This window comes from Passer domesticus, chromosome 6 (genome assembly GCF_036417665.1).
Source record: "Passer domesticus isolate bPasDom1 chromosome 6, bPasDom1.hap1, whole genome shotgun sequence".
Taxonomy (NCBI): domain Eukaryota; kingdom Metazoa; phylum Chordata; class Aves; order Passeriformes; family Passeridae; genus Passer; species Passer domesticus.
Genome location: NC_087479.1, coordinates 69,739,858 through 69,755,441, shown reverse-complemented (window position 1 = coordinate 69,755,441; position 15,584 = coordinate 69,739,858). Strand labels below are relative to the sequence as shown.

At 55.6% G+C, this 15,584-nt stretch overlaps 3 protein-coding genes across 3 annotated transcripts; 1 reads left to right on the top strand and 2 right to left on the bottom strand.

Moving 5' to 3' along the window:
• Positions 1 to 2,566: 2,566 nt before the first annotated feature.
• On the top strand, positions 2,567 to 10,029 carry LOC135302348 (galactose-3-O-sulfotransferase 2-like). Its single transcript, XM_064422718.1, has 4 exons — positions 2,567 to 2,737; positions 6,841 to 6,951; positions 7,609 to 8,527; positions 9,181 to 10,029. Exons 1-4 carry the CDS (start codon positions 2,709 to 2,711, stop codon positions 10,027 to 10,029), a joined length of 1,908 nt encoding a protein of 635 aa, XP_064278788.1. The 5' UTR covers positions 2,567 to 2,708.
• Positions 10,030 to 12,089: 2,060 nt separating this feature from the next.
• Positions 12,090 to 14,726, bottom strand: LOC135302205 (aquaporin-12A-like). The gene is made up of 2 exons (XM_064422643.1): positions 13,815 to 14,726; positions 12,090 to 12,956 (listed from the first exon to the last, which is right to left on the bottom strand). The coding sequence occupies exons 1-2, from the start codon at positions 13,969 to 13,971 to the stop codon at positions 12,775 to 12,777; spliced, it is 339 nt and encodes a 112-aa protein (XP_064278713.1). The 5' UTR covers positions 13,972 to 14,726; the 3' UTR covers positions 12,090 to 12,774.
• On the bottom strand, positions 14,626 to 15,347 carry LOC135302347 (aquaporin-12-like). Its single transcript, XM_064422717.1, has 2 exons — positions 14,730 to 15,347; positions 14,626 to 14,639 (listed from the first exon to the last, which is right to left on the bottom strand). The coding sequence occupies exons 1-2, from the start codon at positions 15,334 to 15,336 to the stop codon at positions 14,626 to 14,628; spliced, it is 621 nt and encodes a 206-aa protein (XP_064278787.1). The 5' UTR covers positions 15,337 to 15,347.
• Positions 15,348 to 15,584: the final 237 nt, after the last annotated feature.

The following is a 15,584-nucleotide window of genomic DNA, read 5'->3' as shown; positions in this document are numbered from 1 at the left end:
CAAAAACCCACACACAGCTCTCTGCTGGGTTGTTCTCATGTGGGACTGCTCCACATCCAGCAGACAAAGGAATAAGGCGAGGAGGATGAAGGGAGGCAGATGGCTGGCAGAGGTTACAGCCCTTGTAAACCCCAGGGCTCTCCCTTGCACCATCCACTGCTCTGGCAATTGGTCCAGCCCAGGGCTGGAAATCCAGGTCACAGGTCTGCTCTTCTCCTCACTGGAGGGGCAATCACATTCCCAGGTCTCCTTTCCTCTTCACCAGAGAGGCACCTTCCCACATGCTCCTCTTCACCTCCACCCCACGTACAAATGCACCAGGGATGGCTGCTCTCCAGATGCAGCTTGTTCAGCAATCCTGGGGAAAACCCACCAGCAGCTACTCTGGGCCATGAGCAGGCCAAGCAGGAAAGCCATTGCCTGAGAGTGGCAAGGTCCTGAGGGTCTTGAGGCCATGTCCTTGCTCATCATCTTGCTCAGGGGACAGGAAGGGACTGGAGCCTTTGGGACCCCAAAACTGCCTTTTGCTGAGGTCAGCAGTGAACGAGCTCACCTCCACCTGAGGAGGTGCCCAGTCCCTCCTACAAGGGCACCTTTGCTTCTTGAGACACAGCTGCAGAAGGTGCATTTACCTGGCTGTGTCCTGACCCCACTCCAGCACCTGTGCGAGGGAGAAGACCACCAGGTGCAGTCTCAGAGGAAAGGCCCTGGGACACTGCTCCTGCCCAGGTCAGTCCAGCACAGCCTCTGTAGGATGCAGGTCTGGGGTAGCAGAAGGATCCCAAGAGAGCTGCAGAGGTGCCTCGGATGCAGCCTCTGGCACAGGAAGCACACAGGCAGTGGAGAGCACACGCCGTGATTCCCATCACCACATTCCTGCAGGAACAAACAGCTTTGCCTCTTGAATTTTTTCTGCACAGGTGCCTCCAGTTGTGCCCTCGAAGAGGCTGGAGACAGGAATAGAGGATATCTTGGAAACCAGACCTCCATGAGGTCACCATGGACTAATGGGTTTGTCCTTAAGGAAACAAGTGAGCTGAGCAGTGGCAAATCCCACCAGTGACCATCAAGCAAGAGGAAACAACCAAAGAGGAGCAAGACCAAGCCTGTCTGGACACCCTCATGTTGATGAGCCTCTGGATGCTCCCAAGCAAAGGTGTCCCCTGCCCTGCAGCAATAGGATTTTCCCTGGAGATCCTGCATGGGGGATGCTCACAGAGCCCTCAACCATCCACCCCAAGCAGCCTTGGAATGCACAGAGCCTGGCTGTGCAGAGGGAAGCAGAGGAGAGAAGCCCTGACCCTCAGCCCCTGCACCAGAGAGGATTTGATCCCTGCAAGCTCTTGCTTGGCTCTCAGGCAGCCCAGACTCCCAGGGAAGCTGGCAGCCTGGGCACAGAGCTGGAGCCCAGGATGGGTGGAGAACACGAGAGCCCCACAGCAAACTTGTGGTTTTGATGAGGTGGACGGGGAGAGGCAGCGCCTGCCTGTGCCAGGGTGAGTGAGGGGAACGCTGCCTCCCTGCTGGCAAAGGAAGGAGGGAGCTGGGCCCTCCTGTCCCTCCAGAGAGCCAAGGTCCAGGCTGGAAGTGACTTATCCACCCTTTATGCACTTCCTGAGCCCTGTGGGCACGGGTCAAAGGAAAGCACACATGGCCAGGTGCTCTCCTCCAGGGCCAGCTGGCACATGGGGCACCTGCTCCTGCAGACTGTGTGTGACACAGCTGGAGCCACTGGCCCTCGTGTCCCATGTCCCAGCCACCCTCTCCACATCCCCACCACTCCAGGAGTCTGTGCCCAAACAGAAGAAGCACACAGTCCCTGCCAAACTGCCCCATCACACAAAGGCATGGCTGATGCTGTGCAGGATCCTGGGATGAGCCTTGAAGGGGAAGGATATGGCCAAAGGACCTCCATCGTGGAGGGCAGCCTCCCTGTCCTCCTCTGAGCTGTCCTACATTGCCCAGAAGCAGACCCAGTGACCACTTTCCCACTGGTCCTGGAAGCCAGCTGACTTCCTGGCAGGGCTGGTCATCCTGGCACAGCACAGGCCCAGCATGAGGGGATGACAGCTTTGCTTCCCCTCATCCCATTCACCTCTCCAGACACCACTTCACACATCAATGTCTTTATGTGCCATCCTCACACTGGCCCCCCGTGCTCCCCAAGCCATCAAAGGAGGGAGCTGGGGGCAGCCACACCCTCAGCCCAGCCAGATGGAGCCATGGTGCACTGGAGAGGACAAGGTCCCTGCCATGCAGGGGTGACTCAGCCACCCCAGAGCCTCGGCAGCACCGACCTGGAGACATCAGGATTGCCAAGAGCTCAGCAGGCACAACCAGCTCTGCCCTCAGCTTTGTCAAGAGGCAAAATCAGGACATGAGAAAGAAAAAGAGAGGGTCAGAGTGGAACACAAACAGCCATGGGTGAAACCAAGGAGTGAGGCAGGGACACTGCCATGGGTTGACAGTGTGCCCAATGCTCTGTGTGACGTGGCAGGGGTGAAGGTGCCACTCACCCTCCCAGAGGCTGGGCACTCCCTGGGGCAGGCACAGGGCACTGGTGGGAAGGTCTGACAGGATCTGTGTCCCAGTGCCCCCCCCGGGGAGGGGCCTCTGGCCACAGCACACAAGCCAGGCTCTGGGTGTTTGCTTTCCAGTCTCCCAGGCGGGTGATAACCACCCGCTCCCAGCCAAGGCTCCAGCTCACCATGCTGAAATTCAAGAGGTATTTGATCACGTAAGTGGAATATTTTTACCTACTTATTTAAGTAAAATACTATTTCCCTAAGTAAAACTGTCTTTCTGTCCTCCCTGGAGGTGATGTGCTGATGTCCTTGCAGATCCCTCCACGCTGGGAAACAGTTGAAGTGGTGATGGGAATGGGCAGGCAGATGTTTCTGCTCCTCATCACTGCAGGGCAGTCTGGGGTGATGGGGATTTTCCCTTCTGGTGATGCTCCAAGGGCAGCTGGAAAACAGCATCTTTTGTGAGGCTGTTGCCACAAAGGAAGGAGAATGGCACAGACCTTGGCAGGGCACTGGGATGCTGATCCCTCCTGCAGCATCCCAAGTGAGGGCTCACCAGAGGAGTAGATGTGGAGCAGAAATGTGTCTCTGTGCAAGTTTTTCACATGGCAGCCCCTAGGGTGAGGTGCCCTCTTCCACAGGCTCTGGTTTGGACAGGAGGGATGAGGGAAGGGCAAGGCTTGACTCTGCAGCAGAGCCCTTTGGCTGGGGGAGAGCTGCAGGGTGAGAGGGCTCAGGGTTATTCCCAACCCAGCTGTCAAGTGTAGGGCACTGACACAGGCAGGCAGTGCCATTGTGCCCTTGCTGTGCTACCTGAGCATCCTGCCCAATTTCTCATTTACTACCAAAAAAACTGGCTCCAGTGACTGGTCAGAGGGAGCAGGCTGTGGCTGGTGTACATACTGTGTAGATTAATTCCTTGTGCAACTTCACTCACTGCCTGGAGAACACCTGGGCACAGCAAAACTGTAAAATCTTTTTCTGCCACTCACCTGCCTGGTGAGCTCAGCCTCAGCACCTCCTGCAGCTCCTGCAGCTGGCTGGGACCCTGAGGGCCAAACTTCCAGCCACAGACCCAGCCTGGCTGGGGCTTTTGTCTCTGGGTTGGACAGGGAAGGAGCATGGGTTGGAGGGAAGATCTGCTTGGAGAAGGGGGGAATAACAGAGGGGAAGTCTGCAGCCCTGTTAAGAACACCCTCTCCCCTTCTGGGGCTGGCACTGAGACAGCTGAAGCACCATCCCTTGCAAAGATTTGACCATAATCAGGTTTGGATTCAATTGCTGGAGCCAGCATAGGGGGATCCAGCTGCTCTGACTCTTCCACTGAGCCCTTGCAGCCAAAGGCATCTCTGGGGTGCTGCATCCAGCTCTGCACCCTTCTTGTCACTTCTGGAGGTGACAGCACCCAGGCTCTGGTCTGAGGGGGCTCTTTAGCTGTAGCCTACCTGCAGATGGAGGCATCTCCAAAGACTCTGCAGGAGCTGGGTTCTCTCAGCCCAATCCGCCCTGCAGGGCTCCAAGTGCAGCCTGGACACCTTCCTGGTGCTCTGGTCTCAGGTGTTTAACTCTGCCCCAAGATGCACATCCCTGATCCCATCCCAGTGTGCACATGGAGAGCAGGCTGTGCAGGGGCTACCCACGGAGGGCAGCTGAGCCTTTTGAAGGTTTGTTGTTCAGGCACCTCTTGCCAACCTGCTCCAGCCTCCAAGACAAGGGCTGCTCAGGCACCATGTGCCATTTAATGAATATTTTGCTGCCTTCAGTGCAACTTCTTGGCAATTTGAGCACTGCCACTTTCTCAGCACACCCTCCTTGATGTCCATGTATCCCACAGAGCCAGCCCAGAGGAGGAAGGAAAGGCTGTGGCTTTGTGCCAGCCTGGCCAGCCCCAACACATGTCAGGCCAATACGTGTTGTGTGTTCTCAGCTGAGTGTTGCACCAACACACCAACCACCTCAAAAGAGCCACAGGACCTGGATCTTTCACAGATTCTCACAGGTTGAAAGTTTAGGACCTCTGTGGAAGCAAGGCCAGATACAGATAAGGGAGTGGCAGAGGGTGCTGCCCCCAGCCCTGCCTGGGGGGAAGTGTTCCATTGTTCTGCCTTCATTACTGGGTGCTCCTGCAAGAGTTTGTGTGTATCACTAAATGTCACAGTGGTGCAGCTCTTCATTCCCTCATTGCTGCTTGTCTCACCATGGTCAGCCAGACAAAATGATGACCAGCCTTGCCTGGAGTGGTGGGAGAGCTGAATTGAATCTCCAACCAGATCCAGAGGAATCACTTCATTCTGAAGCATCTCCTTCCTCACTGCCTTCTCCCTCTGTGGTCTCTCTGATCTTCCACAAATTATTTCAACACCAGCTATTCACACCAGCTCTGGGGCAGCCTCAGCTCTCTGCTTCAACCCTCCCTCTTTAACACCTCATGGCATTTTAAGCTCTGTTTAAGCATCTGGCATTTTTCTGCTCTGTCATTTGTCACATCTGCTTATCTCTGACCTCACGAGGGTCTCCTTGTGCTACTGGCATGGCCAGGCAGTGACCCACACGTGCATTTGCCACCTTCAGTCTCATCTGAGCTTGGCAGCCTGCTCCTCAAGTGGCAAAGAGCCTCCAGGTGGATACCTGCAGGTTGCCATGGGGACTGGGGATGCTGTGATGGGCAGTAATCACGTGCAGTAATGACACCTTCTGAACCCTCAGTAGCACTGCCATGGCCTAAGACCTCCCAGCCTTTCCAGTCTTGAGTACTGCAGACACTAAAATCCTCCTGGGAGGAGCTGGGAGTTTCAGCTCAGTGAAGGGACATTTTTGGCAGCAGGGCAGAACTGTGTCCCTGAGTATCCAACCACTGCAAGCAGTGCTGTCATTATCAAACAGTACTTAATCATGACAGCTGATGATTTTCCTGGAACAAAGCCAGTTTCTCAGTAGCAAACCTAAATTCCTTACCTGTACCCGTGGGATGCACGTGACCCTTTCAGACAGCCCACGTTTGTGTCACTGCTGTCTCACCAAGAGAGCTCTGCTCCCATGTGTCACAGCACTGCCCAGAGCAGCAGGCAAAGCACCATGGAGGTGAAGAAGCTCTGGGACAGCAGGTCTGTGCAGTCCCAGTCCCACTGTCTTGGTCCAAAGCTGACCACTGCAGGAAGGCAGAAATGCCAATGAACCCAGGTTGCCTGGTGGAATGCAGCTTCCAAGCAGGCTCTGCCCAAATTTCTGCTGTCATTAATTCCTCCCATTAAGATCCTTGCTGCCTGTGACTCTCCCTGAGAGGGGAGAGCAGCCACTTGGGGCTGACTGGCTGGACTTCCCCCACAGCAGAGCCCAATCCCAAAGGGTTTAACCAGATCCTCAGGACAAATCATCTCCTGTTTTGCAACAGTGAGCTCCCTGGGGAAAACCCAGCAGAATAATGGAACCATTCAGGTTGCAAAAGCTCTCTAAGATCGTCAAGTCCAATCTTTCCCCCAACACTGCCAAGGCCACCACTAACCCATCATTCCAAGTGTCACATCTGCTGGGACTGGACAATCTTTCTGTGAAAAGAAAAATACAAACAAATCCTTTTTTCCAGGAAATTCAGCCCCTCGACCATTCCACTGAAGATTAAAGCTACAATCAAGCTCCATCAGGGTTTGCAGCAAGCCCTACAAACAGAAGGAGCCCTGTGGCAGCATTTCCATGGCCTTAACGTCACCATACACAACCCAAAGCCTGACAGCAGAATTCTGATGGCCTGAAGAAATCACACTGCTGTTGTAGACACGGCTAAAATCAGACTAAAATCCAGGCACTGCTGGGACCCTCATGGTGGCATCACATCTGCAGCCACAGCTGGAGCCTGTGCAGATGGCAGTCCAACAGCAGAGAGTGGGGAGAGCAGGGGAAAAAAGAGTTTTATTGTCCATGTTGATAAAGACAAGATCCTGATCCTTCTTGGCATGGCAGGGCAGGGAACACACAGGTAGTGCCCTGTTCCTGCTGCCTGGGGGGAGCTCAGGCTGCTACAGGAAGGCGTCCCTGAGCAGACAAGGGACTCCGTGGTTATCACTGTTTGCTTTTCAGCACAATGCCTGTGGCCCATCTGGAAATTTCCATGAGGCTGCAGTGCTGGGGCACAGCCTCTGAGGTTCCCCAGTTATCGCTGCCTCTGCATCATTTCCGCCCCTGAAAACGTGACCTTACCTTAAAGAAAGATAAAAATAAAAAAGCCTCGAGGCGCCTTTCCCGCCTGCCTCACACACACACAGCACTGGTCTTGGTTTTTCCTCCCCACAAATGGGCTCAAATATCTGTTTCCTTGTAGGAAGCTGAGTGCAATCTACAGGTGCCAGCCAGGTCGGCTCTGGATCTCCTTCAGCCTCCTCGTCCTCCTCCTGGTCACACTTCAGGTTGTGGAGAAGCTGCAGCCTCCTGGGTAGGTCCTGAGCAGAATTATACACCTGCACCTCATTCTCCAGCCTTCTGCTGGCCACTGAGGTGGGCTCAGAACTGCCCTCCTGAAAACCACCCAGCAGGGTCTTCCTTAGGCAGGGAGGAAAATCCAGGGGAGAGAGGGCCCTCTGGGGGTCCCACATCTCACCCCTGTGCCCTGGCCAGAGCTGAGCCCACCCTGGGGTCAGACAAGGCTGCTTGGGGCTTTGTCCTGGCTCACATCAAACCCTACAGCCCTTGAGCCCAGTCCTCCCAGTCTGGGGTTATTTACAATCATTCCTCCAGCTTCTCCAGACCACCAGCTCTTCTTTCTCCTTGCCTCCTCTTTCTCTGCCCCTTCCACTGTCCTGTCATGCTCCAACAAGACAGAGACACTGCCACATCGCTGCTGACCTGTCCTTCTCCTCTTCGTAGAATCACTAAGGTTGTAAAGCACCTCCAAGATGATCAAGCCCAAGTTCTTACACCCACCCCTACCCCTCAGGGCAGCAGTGAAGCCCATCAGCACTGCCACCCACCCCAGGAAAAGGAGGGAATGTGTTTTGGGGTGACTTTGTGGGTCAGGGGGTTCATTGGGCTGCAGAGGAGCTGCCTCTGCATTTTCCTCCTGCAGCTGAGCTTTGTGTTCTCCCCATCACAGGAGCTGTCAGTGTGAGCTGGAGCGTGGCCTGCAGCAGACCACAGGCCATGAGCTCAGCTCTGCCCTCCACAGCCCCGACCTGCTGTGGGAGGATGACTCCCCTCAGGGGCACAGGGAAGCTGAGCCAGCCCCTGCTTCGACTGAGGATGTTTTTGGGATGCATCTGTACCTCAGGCAGGAGACCCCCCCGGGAAGCAGCCAAGAGGAGCGCTGGATGCAGCAGCCTGGGGAGAGCAGCGAGAAGGTGAGAGCCCCTCTGTCACCCACGGAGCTGAAACCCCAGCTTCCTGGCCTGGAAAAAGCAGCCAGAGAAAGTCCTCCTCCAAGCCTTCCCGGGAGGGTCGCCGCAGATTTGGCAGAAGCTGTCACCAGCAAGTTCATCATCTTTGCAAACAGGCTGAGCACAGGGGAGCAGAAGGGAATGTCCCCCCCTGGAATGGTGCAGGTGGAGGTACAGAGCCAGACTCAGCCTCGACCTGTGGGTTCTCCCCAGCCTGAGTGGGGCATCTCATTCACACAGCCCATCCCAAACTCAGCTCAACCTCTGCAGGCAGAGGATTCTTACAAAACAGACCTGAAGATAGGATTTCTCCCAAGCTGGACAGAAGCCTTTGAGGTCAAGGAGGTAATAGCTGGAGAAGGCCAGCAGGCCAGAGGAGTCACCTCTCAAGGGAAGACATGCAAGCCCAAGACTGACATTGTTTTCCTGAAAGTCCACAAGAGCGCCAGCAGCACCGTCATGAACATCCTGTTCCGCTTCGGGGAGACACACAACCTCACCTTCGCCTTCCCCCAGGGCGGGGGCTTCCAGCTCTACTACCCCCACCACTTCCTGGCCAGGTTCGTGCAGGGCTTCTCCCCTCTGAGCCCCCGGCGCTTCAACATCCTCTGCCACCACATGCGGTTCCTGCAGCCGGAGGTACGGGCAAAGCTGCCACCCTTCGGGGGCACAGGCAGGGAATGGGGAGAGGGGCTCATGGGGCACAGGGAGGGGAAGCTGTCGAGCAAATAAACTGCAGAAAGGAACTAAAGAGAGTCGGGATTGCCCACGGGTATCTGGCATGTTGCTGGCACCTCCTGAGAGATTCCGTGAGCAGGTTTGATGTGCTGTGAGCCGTGGCAAAGTGGGAGACAGCATTTGTTGCAGCCAGCAACTCTCATCTCTTTCTTGTCTGGTGGGCGCTGGGACATGTCCTGCTCCCTGGACAGGCCCAGAGGGGACCAGCTGCAAGAGGAGAACAACCAAAGTGTGTCAGCTCAGGTCAGCCGTGCCCAGCATCCACCCTCAGGGTGCCACCTGAGGGCAGATGAACATGGGGAGAGGGAAAGAGATGGGCAGTATCTCCATCCCAGCCTGGCCACACAGCTGTGACACTGTGGGGAGCTGGTCTCACTGCTCTCCCCGTGTGACTCTCCTGGAGCTCCCCACAGCTCCTTTGATGGGCTGCACCCTGAAATCCTCCCCAGCACCCCACCTCCAGCCCCAGCAGCTGCCTCTGCTCACCAGCACTGCGGGCGAGCAGACCCCTTCTCCCTGCCCCACCTTCAAACCCTCCTTTTTCTCCCCCGCAGGTGCAGAAAGTGGTGCCCAGCTCTGCCGTGTACTTCTCCATCCTGAGGAACCCCGTGCAGCTGATGGAGTCCTCCTTCGTGTACTACAAGGGCGCGTCGGCCTTCTCGCGCGTCCGCAGCCTGCAGGAGTTCCTCAGCCAGCCCTGGCGCTACTACGACCCTGCCAGCGGCGACCGCCACTACGCCAGGAACCTCATGACCTTCGACTTCGGCTTCAACCCCGACGGAGACGTGTCCCCCGAGCGGGTGCAGCTCATGCTGAGGGCCATCGAGGCGTCCTTCGACTTCCTGCTCATCTCCGAATACTTCGACGAGTCCATGGTGCTGCTGAAGGAGATGCTGTGCTGGGACCTGGACAGCGTCGTCTCCTTCCCGCTCAACATCAGGGACAGCAGCACCAAGTCCCCACTCGCGGACTCCGTGGTGGAGAAGCTGAAGGCCTGGAACAGGCTGGACTGGGAAATCTACACGCACTTTAACAGGACTTTTTGGGAAAGGATCGACCGCCACATCGGCCGGGAGCGCCTGGGGCGGGAGGTGCGGGCGCTGCGGCGGCGGCAGGCGGAGCTGGCCCGGGCCTGCCTGCAGGGCACGGGCAGCGTGGCCCCCAAGGACATCAAGGACTCTTCCCTGCGGCCGCTGCAGCACGGCGGGGCCAGGATCCTGGGCTACAACCTCAAGCAGGGCTTGCCTCAGGAGCTGGAGCGGACCTGCCGGCGGCTGGTGACGCCGGAGCTGCAGTACAGCAGCCTCCTGTACAAGAAGCAGTTCCCGCCGCCGCCCCCCGAGAGCCCCCGGCCTGCTGCCTCCCGGGTCCCGCTGCGCCGGCTGCGGGCCGCCCGAAACTGAGCCCTCCTGCCTCGGAATCCTCCTCCATCTGCTGAGGGCAGCGAGGCCCGGCCCTACTAGGTGCTAGTAGCATCTCTGTCCCTGCCCCGCTCTGCTCCTCTGCCCCTCAGGAGCCCCTGCCCCTCAGGAACCTCCGCTCCTGTCCCTGCACAAGCTCCGGGCAGCACAGCGGGTCCCAGGGGCTGGACAGGACTTTGGAATTCCAGGAGGAATTCCCCCCAGAGAGCAGCTGGAGCCTCAGGGCAGCGCCGGCTCCAGCAGCGAGGAGCAGGTCCAGGAGGGCAGCACAAATATCAGCCCCGCACCCTGTGAGAGAACAGGGCCAAGCTGTAAGAGCTGTGGGTTTGAGTTACAGCGTGGGAACGAGTCTGTCTGTCTGTCTGTCTGTGCTGCTGCATCTCACCCCTGCTCAGTTGATGTTGCCATGCTGGAAAAGCAGCCTCTTAATTAAAAATAACAACGGTCACTGTCACTCCTTAAATTCCTCCTAATTACATCAGTCTGCCCCAGTAGGCGACCTCCCCAAAAGCCCCAGAAGCACACCCCAAATGTTTGAAGATGTCCTAATACATCCTGAAAAGTGGGGGGAAAAAACCCAAGAAAGCACCAAAACAAAACAAAAAACAAACAAACAAACAAAAAAAAAGAAGCCCCCAAAACAAAACAACCCCAAAAAACAAAACAAAAAAACCCCACAAGAAACAACCAAAAAAAACCCCCAAACCCCCCAAAAACCCCCAAAAAACAACCCAAACAAACAAACAAAAAAAACCCCCAAACAAACAAAAACAAAACAAAAAACAAACCAGAAAAATGGGAGCCCCCAGCATTATTTTGTGCTGACTCTGTGGTTACAGGTTGCCTTTGGATGCTGAATTTATAGGATCAGCATCCTATTCTGCAGTGTCAGACTCAAGTTCCACCCCTGTGTGACAGGGAGACATCTCAGGAGCCTCTCTGCAGCCAGGCACCCCAGCCCACCACTCTGAGCTGCCACAGGAATATCCTGTGCCCTGGGAAAGATCCCACAGGAATGGTTTTTGGAGGGCAGCTCAGCCTGACTTTTCTCACCCTGCATTTCTCCTTGAATTAAAAGCAGAGCCAGAAAATCGTCTGGGATAAACAGAGGCCCCATCGCTGGCTTTTCAGCACGATTTCCAAACAAAAAAAGGTTCTGAAAAAATTGTCCAGGGGGATCTGGGGCAGGTACAAAGAGTCTCAAAGGTTTCAGCTCCCACCCAAATGCCTCCTGCTCAGTTTAACCAGGAAAAAGCCAGACTGCTCCCAGTCCCCTTCCTGGGGCAGTGCCAAGCATCCAGCCAGGTACAAGGAGAGGGCATCGCTTGGGAATTTTGCTCCATGGCTTTGGGGTTCCATGCAGTTTCATCTCTGGGGCACACCCATGTATGGCTGTGTCCATCCCTTCCCTCATTTCTCCTGCTGGGATGTGGGGTGGGCTCATGGCGTCAGAGGTCTGGGGGTCCTGCAGGTGCCTCCAGAGGGCAATCCCAGAGGAAATCAATGGGATGGGCAGCCCAGAGGCCATGCAGCACCCTGGGGTTGTCTCCCCATGGACACAGCAGAGTGGAGGGAGGAGCAGGGCGGGACACTGGGTACCAAATCTGCACCTGACACCTCCACTCCAGGTTTCCATTGAGTGCCACTTGCTTATTCCCTGTTTGCACCTCAGGAAATAGGAGCAGGTCACTCCTGTCAGGAATCTGATCCAGGGCAGCGCTGCTGGAACAGCCAGAGCATCACAATCTCCCTGTGCTGTCCCGCAGGGTGCAGCTCCCATGGGGTGCCCTGGCCCCAGCACAGCCTGGGGGGCAGGATCCCCATTTCCAGGAGCTGTTTCCCCCCTTTCCAGAGCAGGGCAGAGGTGGTTTGGGCATCACAGTGGCTCCCATTTTCAGGGATGTCTCCCAGCAGGAATGACATCACTCACCCAAATGCCAACCACGGCTTTTTTTTTTTTTTTTTTTTTTTTTTTTTTAATTTTCCCCACAAACTGTAATTTTATAGTATTTCACGTAGTCATGGAGCAGAGCCCAGGGATGCCCAGCAGCTGCCTGGCTCTCTTTTTCTTTTTTCCTTTTTTTCCAACCACAGACCCCTTGTACACCATCTCTTGATGCTTTACAGCACCCAAACCCAGGCTAAGCACATCCCCAGAGAAGCAGCTTCTCCCGTGGCCAGTGAATTCTCTTGCCTTGGAGCACTTTTAATTCCTCTCCAAGACTTGCCAGGTTCAGCCTGTGCATTTCAAGGACTTCAGGCCAAGTTTAACTCAAACCCCACCAATTTTTAACAAGTTTCCATTAGTAACTGAAAAGATCAAAGCCTGCTTCCTCCCCATGCCGTGCCCAAGGCAGTTACTGGCTTATCCTTGGTTTTTAGGGCTGCAAGAGACCCAGTGAGGTTATTGCAGGCATTGCACGATGCAATAACCCCGGGTTGCTCAAGCCTGCCCGTGGAACAGTCCCAGCTCTCTGTAATTCCTGGCAGTACAAGACAACCGGCAATTTATGCAAAAGTGTTCCGTGTTTTCTCTCTGAGGCAGCAGTGTGGGCTTGAAACAGTTCGAACTCTCCAGGGAGGCTTTTGAAGCAATTCCCAAAGGAGCTCGGGGGCTCGGGCATCCCGCGAGGATTCCTTTGTGATGCTTTAAGGACTGAACGAGCTGCAAAATCCTGCACACCGGGAAACCCTTTCCCGGGAAAAGGGCTGCCAGGACCCCTGGGCTCAGGCACGGGGCTCCGACTTGCTCTTCCCTCCTTTCTTCTTCTTCTGTGGTTTGTCACCCTCCACCTGCGCTGTCACCTTTCCCTTGGGCACCTTGTACTTGCTCTTCTGGCTGTAGAGGAGGTTTTTCTGGAAGAGGTGTGGGATGTTGCCCTGGAACAGCAGGAGGGCAGCGAGCATCCCTGGAATGAGAGCACAGACCCCTTCCGAGTGCTGTGTGGAGCATCTCCACCCTCCCCACAGCTCAGCAGCTGGTTTGGCTCCTTGTCACAACCCTCACCGTGACCAAAAGGCAGCTCACCACCGCTGAAATCCCCCCGAGAGCTGAGGGATCCTCACTGTACTGCTTTAAGGAGAATTTACCACTCTGTCCTTAAATTAAGAAATGCTTGTTTTGACCCATAAACCACCCCAGTTCTCTGGCAGAGAATAATTAATGTTGGAAAAGTCCTCTGAGCCCATCGAGCTCAGCCATTCCCTCAGTGTTGCCAAGGTCACCCTTGGTCATGACCCAAGGGCCACATTCAGGTTTTTAAATCCCTGCAGGGATGGTGTCTGCACCACTGCCTTCAGCAGGGTGCCAGTGCCTGACCACCCTTCAGGGAAGAAATTTTCTCAATACCCAACCTAAACTTCCCCTGGGGCAACTCGAGGCCGTTTCCTCTTGTCCCATCAGAGTTACCTGGTGGCAGAGCCTGACCCCCACCTGGCTCCACTCTCAGCTCACATCCAACTCCCCATGACCACGCCGGAGCTGGGGACAGCCTCAAAGCGTAGCTCAGCCTGCCATTGCCCTGAAACACCTTTGCTAAACCTCCCCCAGACTCTGGCTTCAGGGAGGTGTCTGCCCTTGTACCACGCAGAAGTTGGATTTTTAAAAATTGGATAGCAAAGAGATGACCCCAGAGTCAAGGAGGCAGGATGAAAAGTGACACTTGCCACTGGCACCCCCAAGTTCAGCCCTTGCCAGAACAGTCCACGTTACACTCAGCACTTCTGCCTTGCCCTGTGCCAGCTCCTGCCCCCTGGGAAGATCTCACCTGCGAGGGGCCCCAGCCAGTACACCTGGATGTAGTCCCAGAAGCTGCTCCCCGAGCAGTGGAAGGTGGTGGCTGTGGCCAGGGAAGGGTTGAAGAAGGCCCCCGTGTACGGTCCGGCTGTGTGGGAAGAGAAACGTGGCCAACAGTCCCACTGCATCCTCTGGAACTCTGACAGAGGGCTGAGAGCCCTCCTGCCTGCCTTCTCAGACAGGGGAAATCCCACCCTGGTCACCCCGAGCTTTGTGGGAAGCAGGAAAGCTCAGTGCAGGACCGAGGGATTGCAGCAGGGGAGGTTCCAGGGAGGTGATCCCAGTCTTGAGCTATGACTGTGAGACAAAATTCACCTGGAGCCCAAACTGCCATCTCTTGAGGACTCCCCATGTGTGGAGACACAAGGCTTGACTCCATTTCAGAAGGCTGATTTATTATCTTATGATATATATTATATTAAAATACATTAAAACTATACTAAAAGAACAGAGAGAAAAAGATCGGAAGGCTTGAAAGAACAAGAATAATAGAATGCATAACAAAATCTTGTGACTCTCAGAGTCTGATGCAGCTGCATCTGTGATTGGCTCTTAATTAGAAACAACTAACAGCACCAGTCACAGAGGCACCTGTTGCATTCCTTAGCAGCAGATAGTTATTGTTTACATTTCTGTCCTGGGGCTCCCAGCTCCTCAGGAAGGAAAAATCCTAGCAAAGGATTTTTCATAAAATATCATAGCTATAGCCATCTTCATCCCAAAATGAACACTCCCCAAGGAATAGAAAACAAACACCTTAGTAGTCATTACCTTGTTAACCCCTACCTCTCCAGTCCTGGAAGATGAAAAACAGGGGGCTGTTCCACCCCCACAAACGAGGTATTTTTCCAAATAACTGGGGAGAAGAAACACCAGCACTGCTCACCTGCATAGGTCAGAAAGGTGACAGTGGCTGCCAGCGCAGGGACCCGGTACAGGAGGTGACTCTGTCGCACCTTGAGGAGGACAAGGTGGAACAGGAAGGAGCAGGGGCCCTCCACGAAGGCAGCGTGGGGCAGGGAGGCGCGGATGGAGGAGCTGCACTCAGGCGCGATCAGGCTCTGGATGAAGTGCAGCTGGCTCAGCTCCCAGGACCAGTAGAGCCGGGTGAGAGCCCAGCCCGTCCCTGCACCCCCACCCTGGGCCAGCAGCTTGGCCGCCGTGGCTGCCAGGCTGGACTCCAGGAGCAGGAACTCCTGCAGGGACACGGTCGGGCTGGCGGATGCTCCGTCCAAAGAGGCGCCATGGACAGCGGAGAGGAGGAAGAGGAGGGTCAGGAGCACGTCCAGGCCAAAGCCACCACCCCAGGGGCCGATGTCCATCAGCATCCTCAGCTCCAGGCAGCTCGTGCACAGCTGGAAGGAGCCAGCAAATTCCCTGGCAAGGCAGCCATGCGTCCCAGGGGACAGAAGCCTCTTGGAAAGCCACCTGAGCACCTGGCACAGCCCAAAAACCAGGAAGAAAAAAGCAATGGAGACATTCAAGCCATCCATAGCGAAGGCTGTGCTGGGGCCAGAGTCCGGGAAGGAGCAGAGGAAGCTCCTGCACCTCCTCTTTATAAAGCCAAGCAAAAGCAAACGTGGCACAGCCCGACAGGCCTGGGAAAGGCCACATGTGTGGCCCCTGCAGGGCAATGCCAGTGCCACAGGGAGCTGCTGGACTCACAGCAGCTGGAGCTGCCACCAAGTTGTTTGTCCCAGCAAATCCTGGTGTTATCTCCACCAGGCACTAAGCCCCCAGC

Coding starts and splice junctions, on each gene's coding strand:
- LOC135302205 (XM_064422643.1), bottom strand. CDS start 13,971: ATGCAGTGGGACTGTTGGCCACGTTTCTCTTCCCACACAGCCGGACCG. Junction 12,957..13,814: donor CTGGCTGGGGCCCCTCGCAG/GTGAGATCTTCC, acceptor CTCTCATTCCAG/GGATGCTCGCTGCCCTCCTG.
- LOC135302348 (XM_064422718.1), top strand. CDS start 2,709: ATGCTGAAATTCAAGAGGTATTTGATCAC. Junction 2,738..6,840: donor TTCAAGAGGTATTTGATCAC/GTAAGTGGAATA, acceptor GTTTCCTTGTAG/GAAGCTGAGTGCAATCTACA. Junction 8,528..9,180: donor TGCGGTTCCTGCAGCCGGAG/GTACGGGCAAAG, acceptor TCTCCCCCGCAG/GTGCAGAAAGTGGTGCCCAG.
- LOC135302347 (XM_064422717.1), bottom strand. CDS start 15,336: ATGGATGGCTTGAATGTCTCCATTGCTTTTTTCTTCCTGGTTTTTGGG.